The following is a 13,276-nucleotide window of genomic DNA, read 5'->3' as shown; positions in this document are numbered from 1 at the left end:
CAACATTCATAGAGGCTACCTATCATAGCCTACATAAAACAAATAAAGGAAAACCAACTTGTCTTGACTTGTTTTTTGTGGTTTGGGTTTTTGTTTTGTTTTGTTTTTCTTTTTTACCACAGAGAACAGCCAAGCACCAGATCGTGACTTACGGCAGCCCAGCATGGAACTGATCACTGTGGGAGAAGTCACACTGTATGTTTACATGAAATACAAGAGCAGCTGAAGAAAAATAAGTTTATTCAGTTTTGGTAACCAGACTCTTATTAGAAATTATGTTTCCACACAAACAAGTCACAGTTGTTCTTGCAAAAGAAAGCAACACAGGCTTAAAGGTACTTCCATGAACTAGATAATTCAAGACAAACAATAAAATGGCATATTCAGTGCAAGAGATGCAAGAGTGACCCAAGACTTCAAGCTCATGCCGTCAGCACAATTAAGTTATGATTCTTTTGCCCTATGTCCCCTTATCCCTCCAACATATAGCAAAAATTCTTGGACCATTTTATACTTCAGAATTTTTTCTTTCTCTTTCACCTCCCCTCAATTCTCATGTAACCCATTAAAAAATACGCTGCATGCACAGCAGCTTCCCAAGCCCTTAAAGAAATTTCACAACTGTTATGTTATCTTCCACTAGAGAAACACCTTTAAAAGGTAATGTATGCTATTTACTCACACTTCAGTTTTGAAGTCCAGAAGTAAGATTACAACAGAGACATCTTGCTCTGGTTTCTTCTTCAAGATACAGTAATCCACTTCTTCATCCTAGTAATATAAGCAAAACATCTTTGAAGTGCCCTCCTGTTTATAAGAAACAGGACATGTCCCCCCACCAGGTAGAGGTTACCATTCTTAGTCCAGCAAGTTGTAAAATTGAATTATCCTTAACAACCTGCCCCCTCCCTTTTTTTTTATTTTATTTCTTCCAACCATTCCTGGAGTCCGGTAGACTATAAGATGTCCCCATCTTAGAAAAGTCAGTTCACAACTCCTACTCTTACCAGGTAGGTGGACAACCGATCATTCCTTGTTCGATCCAAACTGAACCCCACCTGTGAGACAATTGAGAAGACTGTCAAATTAAAACAGCTCAGGTTCCCCTAGTATCAGAAGCCAAACCACTACTGAAAGAGTCAGATACTGGTCCCTAAATAAATTATCCTCTGTTTAAATCAGAATACAGGTATTTTTCTCATTATCTAATTAGACAGAAAGTTATTAAAATATAATAAACTTGCTGCTTCATCCATATGCACCAAGAATAATATATACTGTTTCAAACCCAAACTACTCTAGAGTACCTTCTGTCCCTGAACCTTTTAACTTATTTCAGTATTTTTCCAGGTGTTTTTGTGTTAGGAAAACCTTTAATACTTTTAGTAATAAAGAGGTACAACTGTGCAGAAGAATAAGAACACGTCTGTTTTCTACCCCAGTATTTCAGTCTCTATATTAAAATCACTAATATAATGTGCTATGTAACATGTAATGTTAGAGTCCTCTAAAAATAGGAGAGTCACTGTGGAAACCCACTGATTAATGACCACAAGATGCACTGCAATGCAACAGGACAACAATGTGAAAATTTCACATCAGAGGATTGCTTAGGAAACCTATGTTCAATATAGGTTATAAATGTGTGCAGTGAGTTCAGCAGAGGATCCGGTAAGTTGAAGTTTATCCTTAAAGCAGAATGGAGAGTGCTCAAGAATAAATCTAACAATTACACATCCTCACAAATGGCTTACAGTGGGGAGCAAAGCCAACAGCACCACCAGTTAGGACCTGACCCCTCAAACAAGTTGAGGCATCCAGCGCAAGGGCAATTTTGCAGGAAGCTTAATACAGTCACTGGACTCAAAGTAACTTACTGATAAGCTACTCTTGTCATCAGAGCCCACAGGTGGCTTCAGTGAAAGGTTGCTGACATTGACTTTCATGAAACCATCCTTGAAGAAGCCAAAGGTATTCAGGTGCACTTTCTGCCTCACATCATCCTGTAAAAAAGGAAAGTACGTTTACAAGCCACATACACAGTCATCTGCAGCAGTCAAAGAAGAAGCAGGGTGACAAGAGATTGACACTTACTTAAGTATTCATGCAAAATATCTATCTGATCATACCAAGAGCAAATTTCTTTAGGATACCTTCAGTTATAACCAATTATTTCACTGGAATCGACCAACTCTTCTAATAACCTGAACAGCAAGAACTTTAAATAAATGTGTCTTTGCTAATTACCTAGCTATACTACTGAGAAATATGCAAGGAAAAACTCTGGAAGAAATTAAGTATCTGGCATCACTGATTAAACAAAATATTGCTACAAAAAAAAAAAAAAAGACTGTAGACAAATCAAGACAACTATTGTCTGAATGTTAGCTACTGTTGTCGCAAGAGACTGAAGAGGAACTAGTTGACTAGTGATCTAACTGAGAGCTGAGTTTTGGCCAAGTGTTTAACAAGTATCACAGTGTATTGTCATCCCATCAGATCTTCTATGTTAAGCAGGGTCAATATTTGGGCATTCAAACACCTAACATACTGGAAAACTATGTATATGGTGTAGATGAGAAAATTTCTGACGTAGTCCCATTCCTCCAAATCATTTTTAGCAAGGCCTTGAGTCTTATAAGTAGGATAAACACCAAAAACTGGATATGGGAGTTCAGAATCACTTGGGTTAGTTTCTCTAACAGGAAAATTCCAATCCTTTCTTTTGCTTACAGTCTTAGTTGCAGAATAATTTACTCCTCCTCAGTCTGGCAATCAAAGTGTAGAAATTGATCCCTTTCCATGCCTTGCTGAGCTGATAAAGATTCAAGTACAGTGAGCTTTTTTTTTTTTTAAAAAGGACATCATGAAGGACCTCACATGAAAAGCAGTAAACATTACACACAGCTGCTACATCTGATGAGGAAAGGTCATATCCCTGTTACTTTGCATTCAAAATATATCAATAAATACGTATGCAGTTGGACCCTCAATCCTACGGGACCATTAATGGGAAGAAAAGAAGAAAAGGAACAAAAAAATTAAAAAGCAAGTTTAAAATGTGATTTAAAGCACTTTTAGAAGTTGTCATAAAAATAAGAAAAGTGTTTCTTCCTCTTGTTTCTTCTAGGAAAAGACAATCAGATGCAGAATACTCTAAGAACTCATCTGCTAAAGGCAAACCAACCGTTCTAGACAAGGTACTGGAAGACTGAGCTAAGAGTTGCAGAAGTACAGTAAGTTCTCTCTCTTCCTTTCCCCCCAGTATTAATTTTGACACCTCTGCATAAAATACCACTCACTGTAACAGCAGGACACCAATCCTGACACAGCTAACCTGTAATAAGATCTCCCTAATAGAATCAAGTTAACCTGGCAAATAACCAGATGGTTCCCTTAATGCTCAGAAGAGCAAAAAAAAAAAAATTTGTGACACATGGCTCACAGCAGATGCTTTGTTCAACAGAGTGTTATAACTGCACTGTCTTCGGGTTCTAGGTCACCTAATGTGCTTGAAACAAGAGCCCATGTGGTTCATTTAACACTACTTTCAATACAATTTCCCAGTCAGAACAGAAGATTAATACTAGCTATTTCCCTAGCACATCAGGCGTATTTAACCACATCTGGACAGATAATTTGTCTGTGTGATTAGGTAGAGGGAAATACGATGGGGGGATACAGTGTCATCTAGCCACAAGGCATTTTGCACCTTGTAAACATGACCAGAGACAGCTGCTCAATTCAGAGCATTTGCAAAAGCTATTCAGTTCAATTTAAGTTTATATACTCTGCTGGTTCACCGATAGGCTCCCCACCAACAAAAGATAATTAATATACAACACAAACACACTTTCCTCCCTGGTTTTAGCTCAGCTTTGAGTGCTTAGACTTTACAGATTTAGTTCACAAATCCTTCAGCTTTACATGATCCCACACACACTGTCACCAGTTGCCACCAAGCAAGAGCAAGCCCTCCAAGAGCACCTACTGCTCCACATATTGACAGCTTAAATAGTTGTCTCACCTCTCACAGGAGGTTTAACAGGTTGGAAGAATCCGGCTTTTATTTACAATCACACAACTGCTGACCTCAGAAATATTCAATTATAAGTTTACAACAAAGGTGTGAACCTGTACAAGTGAATACTTAAGCATCTGAGTTGTTAGCATACACATTATTTTAATTTTCATAGGATGCATTTTAACAGTTAAGCCTGCCCCTCGGAGAAGAAATGATCTGGGACTCATCACTAACAGGCTGCAGGCAAACCAATACAGTAACTTCTCAGCTTATTTCCATAAAAATCTTTCCCACTGGATTCACTCCTTTAGGATAACTCCTTTAGAGTGCAACATTTGAGTAAGATTATGGGAAAGTGGTATCCAAGATCCTGTAGCCCAAAATGGGCAGGAAAATATTCTGTAACATTTTACCCAAAATCTAATCGGGAGCACACTATCAGTACAGTGAAAGCTTCATTGACAGTGTGCTTACCCTTATACAGAAGGAATATTATTATTTGTGTGAAACTAATAGCAAGACTTATAATTTTTCTAAGATGAAATGAATTATTCTGAAAGGTACTTTCAACTTGAAAAACTGAAGCCTGAGACCCGCCAACATTAGAAGGCCACAACTATTTACAAACAACCACTGAAAAATAACACCTTCCAAATAAGAATTTAACATGAAACAGGTATCTTGACAGTATCATAAGATAGGAGAGGTCTTAATTCCCTTTTGAAAGCCAGTTAATCACAAAGATAACTCATTTTAATCAGAAACTAACACCACAGCTGCTACACAGTGCTGTCAGTTGGATGGTTCCTCGTTAGCATTAAACTTAACTGTGTGCCTGACAGAGGCCTTGTTTAGACCAACTTTCTCATTCCCTGAGACAGTTTGCCATTGCATTACACAAAACAAAAGGCTTCAGTATTATAGCATTCAACTGTTAAGATAACAACAAAATCTTATTTTCGGTCAAGAGAAATATTCCAACTACCAGCTATTTCTGGAAGCCTCTGAAAATTGCTTCCATCAATCTTCTATAACTTCCAATTTTTCTAGTCATTTTGTTTTAAATATATCTCATTAAACTAATGAAGCTGATAACAATTGCTACTAAGGAAGAGAGTCTCTTTTCGTGAGATTAGTCTAATGGCAAGATTCAAACAAATAATTTTTCTAACTTGGAAGAAATAAATAATTTTGTGTGCAATTATAAAGACAAAATAAGTTATTTTCAGAACAGGAAACCGCTCAGACTGTGGCTCGCTTTTCTGACAGCAAAAAAAGCTTCACCTTAGCACGCTAATTACAGAGATACAAGAATGAGGCTATTCTAACTTAAGCAGTAACAGCTTGTTTGAGGAAACCTAATATCAGACACTCACACAAAGCTGTGGCCTTTAGCTTGGCACAGTGTCAAAGCACACTTACAAGCAAGGAGCCAATGGCAAGAACACTAGAAGGGAGATTTCCTTATGAAAGGGTTCTGTTGTTGGAGCCCGATGTTTACATAAAATGCTGTAAAGCAGCAGAAGAAGCAGAAAGCGAGAGACTGTGGTCTAACAACAAAGTTCACGTTTATACAGGAGGTGGGCAAAGGCATTAACGCGCTTCTACTTTCCACTGTGCTTGGTAGGTCAGTGTTGCAACTCACACAAAATACCTACAAAACTGAAACCATACCCCACTTTGACCATAGTAATCAGCAAACATGGTTTACCAATTGATCCAGGTGGTTAAAAGACACCCTAATAGGAACTAGAAGCTAAAATGTTTGCTTCCGAGAACACTTGCTTGAGGTCCGTTTGAAAGTTTTCCATGTAAGGCAAAAGTATCACCCCAGGAGAAATTCTTCCAGCACTCAACAGTTGGTCACAAATTCCTCAAAACAATAGTGTAATGTGTTTGTAGCATAAACCTCCAAATTTATTGCTTCAGAGAAAAGTTTACTTCTCATGTGGTTGCACATTAGACAACTACATAGTCTGGAAAATTCCCTACAAATAAGTCATGAATGTCCCCCTGGCATTCACTGTATCCCAAAGGCCAAAGGGAGCTCCTGCAAAGTTTTGGCACTCTCCCTAAGCTGCTACAAGAACAGAGTAATGCTAGTCCTAGTCATATATCACTTTAACAACTTCTTCCAACATTTCTATTGGCAAAACATTGCACGTTGTTGACAACAAGAACAAAATTAACAACTTCATTCTGAAGATTTAGAGTGCTTCATGAACAGAAGCCCTTAAAAAGCATCACCCCAAATGCACGGTTCCTCCATCACGTAACCACTGCATAGCTTTTCATTTAAAACCCAAAAGACAGCAGCACTCTGGAGCCGCAGATCTTCACCACGACCTGCACCATTTCCCACCAACCGTTTTAAATAACTAGTTTTTCCTCAAATATAGCCACAGGACAACAAAACACTCTTTCAAAGCACAAGAATTCTCTTAAACAGAACAAGAGAGCTGTCAACATCAGTATCTTCTTCTTTCTCTACTAATCACTTCATTAGTGCAAAGAAACTACATCTGGAAGTCGAATAAGACAACCACACAGCCTTTTAGAGTCGAGTGACCAGAACAGGAAGACGAATTGCAGAGCGCAGATTAAAAGCAAAACCACCACCAAATTCCTTCAGAAACCTCCCCCCATCCCATGTTCAGGCCTCTCTCATCACACAGAGCTTTCTGCCTCGCTCTTAACAGGACGTGAAGCAATTGCACCTTCAAACCACTGCCGTTCTGAGGCCCCTTCACACACTTTCCCCACGAGTAAGAAACAGATGGCCAAGAAGGCAGGGATCGGGCTAAGGGGATGCGGCGGCGGGGCGGGGATATAACGGGAAGAGCTGAGTGCAGCGGCCGCCGGGCAGGCTGAAGTGCAGGGGGAGAGCCCAGAAAGCAGCGAACAGGGAGAAGTGCCAGGGCGATAGCCGCGGGATGAAGCTGGAGGCGTGGGGAGGAGAACCCCGGACCGCGAGAGGCGAGAAGGGCCAGGCCGGCCCCGCCACTCCCTTCAGGCGAGCCGGAGGGAGCCCAGCGCGGCCGGGGGCCAAGCCTACAGGGACGGGGCGGCGCAGACCTTACTTTGAGGGTGAGGTGATGGACACGGGCGCCGGCCGGGCCCGTCCAGAGCAGCACCAGCCCTACCACAACTGCGGCCCGCGACAGCACGGCCCAAGCGCCGCGGGCCGCCATGTTTATTCCAGCATCAGCATCCTCTTCCCCCGCCACTTCCGGGGCCAAGGGGCGGCGGGGCCACGTGACCGCGGCGGGGCGGGGCTGCCCCTCACCCCTGTCGCAGCGGGTCTCTCCTGACACCGGGGTTTGTCCCCTGTCACCGGGAGTTCTGTGGCTTCCCAGACCTTTTCTCTCCCTCTAGGGCCCTTCTGGGCTGCTCCCCGCCCGGAGGCTGCCTCCCACGGTGCCCCCGGGCTGGCCCGGGCCCCTCAGCGGCGGCCATGGTGGTGGCTGGGGCCCTGTGGCAGCTCCCTCCTCGCTGCTCTCACAGGGGGACACTGGCCAAAGGGCACCCCTGAGCCTTCCCGAGAACATCCTGTGCGGAGGAGCCCAGCAAGGGCCTGGTTTGGGGTGAGGCGCCGCAGAGCCGCTCTGCCCCCCGGTGGAGGCCGCAGCTCTTCACGCCTCAGCCGCGCAGCACCGCTCATGGGGGGTTGGGGTTGTTGCTTCCAGCTCAGCCGTGGATCAGCCAGCAAGTTTAGGCTTCTTCCTGGCAGCTATGGTAAGAGGAGGTGTCTGAGCATCAGGTAGTCCAAACAACTGAAAAACTGCCTTTCCGTTTACGGCTGGGTTTAGAGTATAAATTTTAACTATCACAAAGTAACAAAGGGCTTTCTGCTTCCTTACTGGAATAGTTTTGCAGCTATTGAACTATTTGAAAGTGGTAGCTGTAGTCCCACTTAAAAAGCAAATGACGAGCAGATTGGGCCTGACTTCAGTGACTTCTTTGTTGCTCCAACTGGGAGTAACACAAGAAGCAACATGAACATGAATAGCGGCAATTAATATGGCTTTTAGGCTAACACACTGCTAAAAAAAAAGTTGAAAGACTCTACAATGTATCTTCCTTATGGGAAGCCATCAATATAAATAAATATAATTCTTCAATGTTGAGTCCTGTGCTGTCAGCTCTTGGAACTCAAATATTCTGATTTTCCCTTTCAGGGTATGGAGTAACAGCTGTAGAAGTTTCTTCACCTAGAGACAGATAAACAACTGGATTGGACCAGGCGAGTAGTAAAATGCAAGCAAGGGTGAATAGGCAGAGAAAAATCAATAGTCTTGACCTTTATATTCACAAGACGATGTAGAATGTCACGTCTTTGTACAGAGGTGATTCAGATGTTACTGTACGTTACCTCTTACAGTTTCATTTCCCCTTTTCTCTTTTATACTCTTAGGTATTAAAATAAACACAGAAATCTTGCCATCAGCCAAAGAAACCTGGAATGGTACGAGAATATATCAGGAAGCATGAAAAAAACAATCTTGTTTTTTTCTACTGGGATTCTTTCTCTGGGCAGTAACTTGTATAGGCCACTAGATGTCCTGTCAGCATCAGGCCTTAAAACCCCACCGATTGTAAAAAGCCTACGTAAATATGACCTTTAGATAATTTATTCTGAAAGATCTGGTCCAGGTATTTTCTTGGAATATTTTTAATGTTGTAATTATTATAATTCCTGTGAACGGACCACCTGGGAAGCCTAGAGACTTTTGGCTCCTGAGAAATAGCTGGTTGCAACTACAGCTGCAGCGCAGGCTGTAATGCTTTGCTCCACTACTAAGTATCAGGCACACTTTGACTACTTCAGTGGTCAAATAGCATGAGGTTTTCCCCTATAATTCTGGGGATTGGTTCAGCTGAAGATCCTCAGTTAGTCTGAGGATGCTTCCTAATAGCAATCAGGGATTTTTATGCCATGAACTGTCTGACCATCTTTATTTTGTTCATGTAACACTCTACCAACTATTAGGATATCGTAGTAACTTACCTAGACTAAATGATCTCAAAATTAGAATTTATAACATGTTTACTTTGGCTATGCATTTTTCTAAGAATCTGTATGTTAAAAGATGTCTATAATTAAATTTACATTCCTATCAATGTGCAAACTGCTTGCTGTCTGTAATGAATATGCTATAACAGCAACTCTCATCATTACAGTGATATGTTTTACTGGAGCTTCCAGGCAAGATTTGCCTTGCTCTAAATCTGCTGTCCCTAGCACATACAGTTATTCTTAGCTGTGGTTAAACACATTTAGCATGGATATCTTTTTCCTTTACTCCTTCATTTTATTTTCGCACGTACCCAAACATGTCATTAGAACCCCTCACAGAATTTTTTTTCTTCTTTTTTTTAAGCATATTATAGGCAGCTATTGAGATTGGGTGGAAGACTTCAGCAATGTCAGGGAGATCTTGGCACAGGAACAGCCTACAGGTACACCTCAGTACAGAGTGAAGCAGATTGTCAATTTATTAACCTGCTCCATGAGCCAAGATACAGGAGTAGCAAGGGCTGGCTGTTCCCTGAGGGACATGGAAGTGGGAGATGAGCACGATAACATAGCCCACAGAGCAGGAGCCTCACCAGTCACAGTCTAGTCCCACAGTCTCCAAGCAAGGTGAGCAGGGCAGGCCCAGGGATGGTAGCTGGCAGCAAGAGTCCAGGTCATCAGGCAAACTCATAGCAATGAGACAAGGGCAAGGCTGAGTTAAGAAATCAATCTGCAGTTCAGGTAATGGTAACTAAGGTCAAACAGAGCCTAGCGATGACTAGACAAGGCCACAAGGCTGAGGTAAGGCTAAATGTGAGCTAGGCTCTACATCAATAGGGTCTATAGCCAGGCATAGTTGTGGCTGAGCAGGAGACCAGTACCCCTACAACATCACTCAAAAGAAGACTAAACCCTCAGGCTGAAGCTTAAATGGGGCTCCCGGGTCCAAGGGCAGAGGGTGTGGGCAGAGGCCACAGGTGAGGCTGGCCAGGGCCATTAAGGTTTATCAGGCCTTAATTGGGCCCCTCTGGGCCCTGATAGGGTATTTAAATAGACCCAAGGTTCCCTGCTGTGTGTCTGAATGGTGTGTGTAGTGTTGTAACAGTAGAAAGGAAACAGCTGTGATAGTGATGGCCTTGGGGAAAGGTGTGTCCTCTTCCTTTCCTGGTGCTGTCCCAGTGTATGAAAGATTACAAGCAACATCTACATTCCTTGTCTTGGATGATCTGGGTAGATTTCTAAAACTAAAAGGGAAGTAGGTCCAGGGGGGAAAGGTGGGTCCTCTTCCTCTTGTATCCTGGAAGCTAGAAATGCTTGTGTCTTCTGAAAGTTGTGATTTTAGTTGCTTTGTACGAGTAAACAAACTCAGAGAAAAGGGTTTAGATTGAGCTGTAGGTTAGGAATTTACTTAATTTTCTTTAAAAATCTTCTGAATCATTTAGCAGCTAATCTGGCTGTTTTCAAGTGGGGGGGGGTTCTAAACAAAGTCCTGCCCTTCTAAAAAGGGAATTAATTCTACCTGGACTTAAGATCTACCTCTGGGAGTGTTCTGAATCATAACAACAGGAGAAGTAAACACAGAGAATTTACAGGAATTAAGCCCATATCTAGGAACAGATCTGCATTGTCTTGTTTTCAACATGGCTGAGGGAAAACTCCCACCAGCTTCTGTGTTACTCAGGTTTGGATTGTGCAAATTAAGTAAAGAAATGCTAGATAATATAATTTCTAAGTGTTGTTTTGAATTATTCTTTTGAGGCTGGGACCTATGGAGCCTTCTAGCATCTACTTCAGCATAAAGGGCTCATAATGCTCCCATCATTGCTAATTACATTAGTAATTAGGGACCAGCCAAACTGCAGGTCCTGCTGTTTTGGGCACTGTACAACTGAAAGTAATAATGTAAGCGGGGATCCCTGTCTTGGAGAGTTTCAGCCTAAATAATAAAGACAGTCAAAGATAGAAAAAAATCCCATTCTAGAAATATCTGAAATTAATTTTATTTAGTGTTTGTCTTGAACCTCTGTCCACACAAATTTTAATAACTTTTCATAGGTTTTGGCATGGGTGCTTCTAATACACCATCATAATACAAAACTTGCATTTCTGGCCTTTATCTTTCTGGAACTGGTTAAGCATTTCTATCTTTCAGCGTGGACAGGTTTCCCTGGCCGTGCTGGTGTAACAGGTTTGCCATGTTCCCCTCCCAGCTCTTTGTGTAAAAGGAAATTCCACAGCAAATTTACCTCAGATGATACTAGTGCTGCTTTCTGTTTGGTCTAAGTACATTCTTTTTATTTAAGTTTTTATGGATTAAGCTCTCAAAAAGTCATGATGCAACAGTATCATGTGGTTTTGCAACGCGTTCTGGGTGGATGTAGGGCTAAGGACCATAGGCTTTGGTGCCCCTTCGCACAGAGCCTGTGAAGTACAAACCCTTGGAAGATTGCGGTTGTGCTTTAGGCAGCATGGCAGGCTCAGATATTTAAATACATTGGCAGCAGCAGGAAGAAGTACTCAGTAAAATGAGTTGAACAGCGTCTCTCTTAGTTGTTATGAAGTCAGTCCTTAAAAGTAATAACTTTTAATGATGAACAGAAGCGTTGTGTTCTCTGCCTCCCTTCAAAGACTGCTGTGTGAGGAGCAGCATTCTGCTCGCGTTCAAGTCAATTGAACGAGGATAAAAATAAATGCAATTCCGTTATTAACATTACACTCATCTTAATTGTTGTTCTAAATGTTGGAATAGCTTAAAAGGTTATTCTTTTCTTGCCCTTTCTCATGTAGAGTAGTAGCTGAGCGTCAGTGAAAAAAAGTGTGTTAATCTAAAGGAGATAATGCTTGCTGTAGCAGCCCGACAATTTTTATCTTCTGACATCAAAAGGATCCCCACCCTCTATAAGCAGATACCTTTTTCCTCAGGTGAATAAATGTGCTTCCATCCCCTCCTGTAAATTTTTCATGAACAGATGCAGCAATAAATATAAAATACCAGCCTAAAGCTCTTTTTACATTTCTTGTAGCTGAAAAACAGAAATGTAAAATCAGATTAAGTGACACAGCTCAAATAACTGCTGTTACAGGGGAAGACGAGCACAAAATAAACCTTATTCCTCTGGTAAGGAAATGGACTGTTTCTGCAAAGCCTCTGTAATTGCTACAGTAACCCCCACTTATGCAAAGGCAGATAATTTGGTTATTTTTCTGCTTGCTCGTTGGGTGCCTTGGTGACAGATGGTGGATTTAGTATTCCCGGATTTGGGTTATTTTGGGGGTGTGCGTGTGTATGTATGTGCTCGGGTAGCTGAGTTTGAAGAAGTCAGCCCTTGCAGGCGGTTTTAAGGGTGTGGGTTTCCTTCTTCACCAGGGCGGTTGCCCCCCTTCCAAATGGTCAAAACAGGAACATTTGCTTAAAAAAAACCCACCCCAAAGCCCCACCTCGCTTGGCGAGAGGGCGGTGAGAAAATGGGGCAGCGACACCTGAGGGCGGGCGGGGCCGGACCGGGCCCCCCGCCGGGGCTGCCCTCCGGGCGGAGGTGCCCACGTCACCTGGCCGGGTGCTGCCGTCGGCCCCCGCCGCGCTCCCGTGCGGGGACCCCGGCGGGACCGGGCGGCGGTGGCGGCGGCGCGCTCCCGCCGCTGCCAGGGGGGAGCGGGAGCGCGCTGACCGGAGGCCGCGCCTGCGCGGTGCAGGCCTCGCCCGCCTCCTCCCTCCCGCCGCGGACCGCGCCTGCGCAGTGCGCCGGAGCTGTCAAGCGCCCCCCGCCCGCCTCGCTCCGCCACCGCCTCCCCGCGCGGCGCCGCTCGGGCCATTTTGCGGCGCGATGAGGCGGGAGCGGTGGTGAGCAGCGCTCGGCCCCGTCCCGCTTCTCTCCGCTACCTCCCGCCTCGCCGGGGCCCGGCCCTCCGTGCGCGGGGAGTGAAGGAGAAGGAAGCCCAGACAGGGGACAGAGAGACCCCTCAGCGTCCCCCCGCCTGCCCTTCAGCGCCGGCCCTCGGCGGCGCGGCGGAGCCATGAGCTGGGGCACGGAGCTGTGGGTGAGTGAGGCAGGGAACGAGGGGAGGGGAGCGGGGTCGTCGTTGCGGCGGAGCGCCGCGCCCGCCCCGTGTCATAACGGTCCGTGCGGAGGGGCCGGCCCCGGCGCGGTGCGGGGGGCCGGGGTGGCCTGGCTCTGCCGTGCGCGGCGCCGCGCGGGGGCTCTGGCCGGGGTCCCCCCGTTCCAGAAACTTTTATG

The 13,276-nt window shown here is 44.1% G+C and overlaps 2 protein-coding genes across 2 annotated transcripts in view; one reads left to right on the top strand and one right to left on the bottom strand.

Annotated features, from left to right (window-relative positions):
- The window catches only part of GPR107 (G protein-coupled receptor 107), a gene marked incomplete at both ends in the record, with an annotated part of 28,892 nt that extends 21,677 nt beyond the window's left edge, over positions 1–7,215 (bottom strand). Inside the window, 4 exons of the mRNA XM_082009139.1 lie at positions 683–771; positions 1,008–1,058; positions 1,878–2,003; positions 7,105–7,215. Of these exons, the coding sequence (XP_081865265.1) occupies positions 683–771; positions 1,008–1,058; positions 1,878–2,003; positions 7,105–7,215 (377 nt within the window). The remainder of the gene's footprint in view (positions 1–682; positions 772–1,007; positions 1,059–1,877; positions 2,004–7,104) is intronic.
- A 5,445-nt stretch (positions 7,216–12,660) lies between these two features.
- FNBP1 (formin binding protein 1) overlaps positions 12,661–13,276 on the top strand; it is a gene marked incomplete at its 3' end in the record, with an annotated part of 95,204 nt that continues 94,588 nt past the window's right edge. The window contains exon 1 of the mRNA XM_082009104.1: positions 12,661–13,079. Coding sequence (XP_081865230.1) covers positions 13,056–13,079 — 24 coding nt within the window. The 5' untranslated portion in view covers positions 12,661–13,055. The remainder of the gene's footprint in view (positions 13,080–13,276) is intronic.

The sequence above is a fragment of the Phaethon aethereus genome (assembly GCF_964289735.1).
Source record: "Phaethon aethereus genome assembly, chromosome: 20".
Classification (NCBI taxonomy): Eukaryota; Metazoa; Chordata; class Aves; order Phaethontiformes; family Phaethontidae; genus Phaethon; species Phaethon aethereus.
Note: the sequence above shows the minus strand (reverse complement) of the source record. Positions and strands in the feature narration are given on the sequence as shown.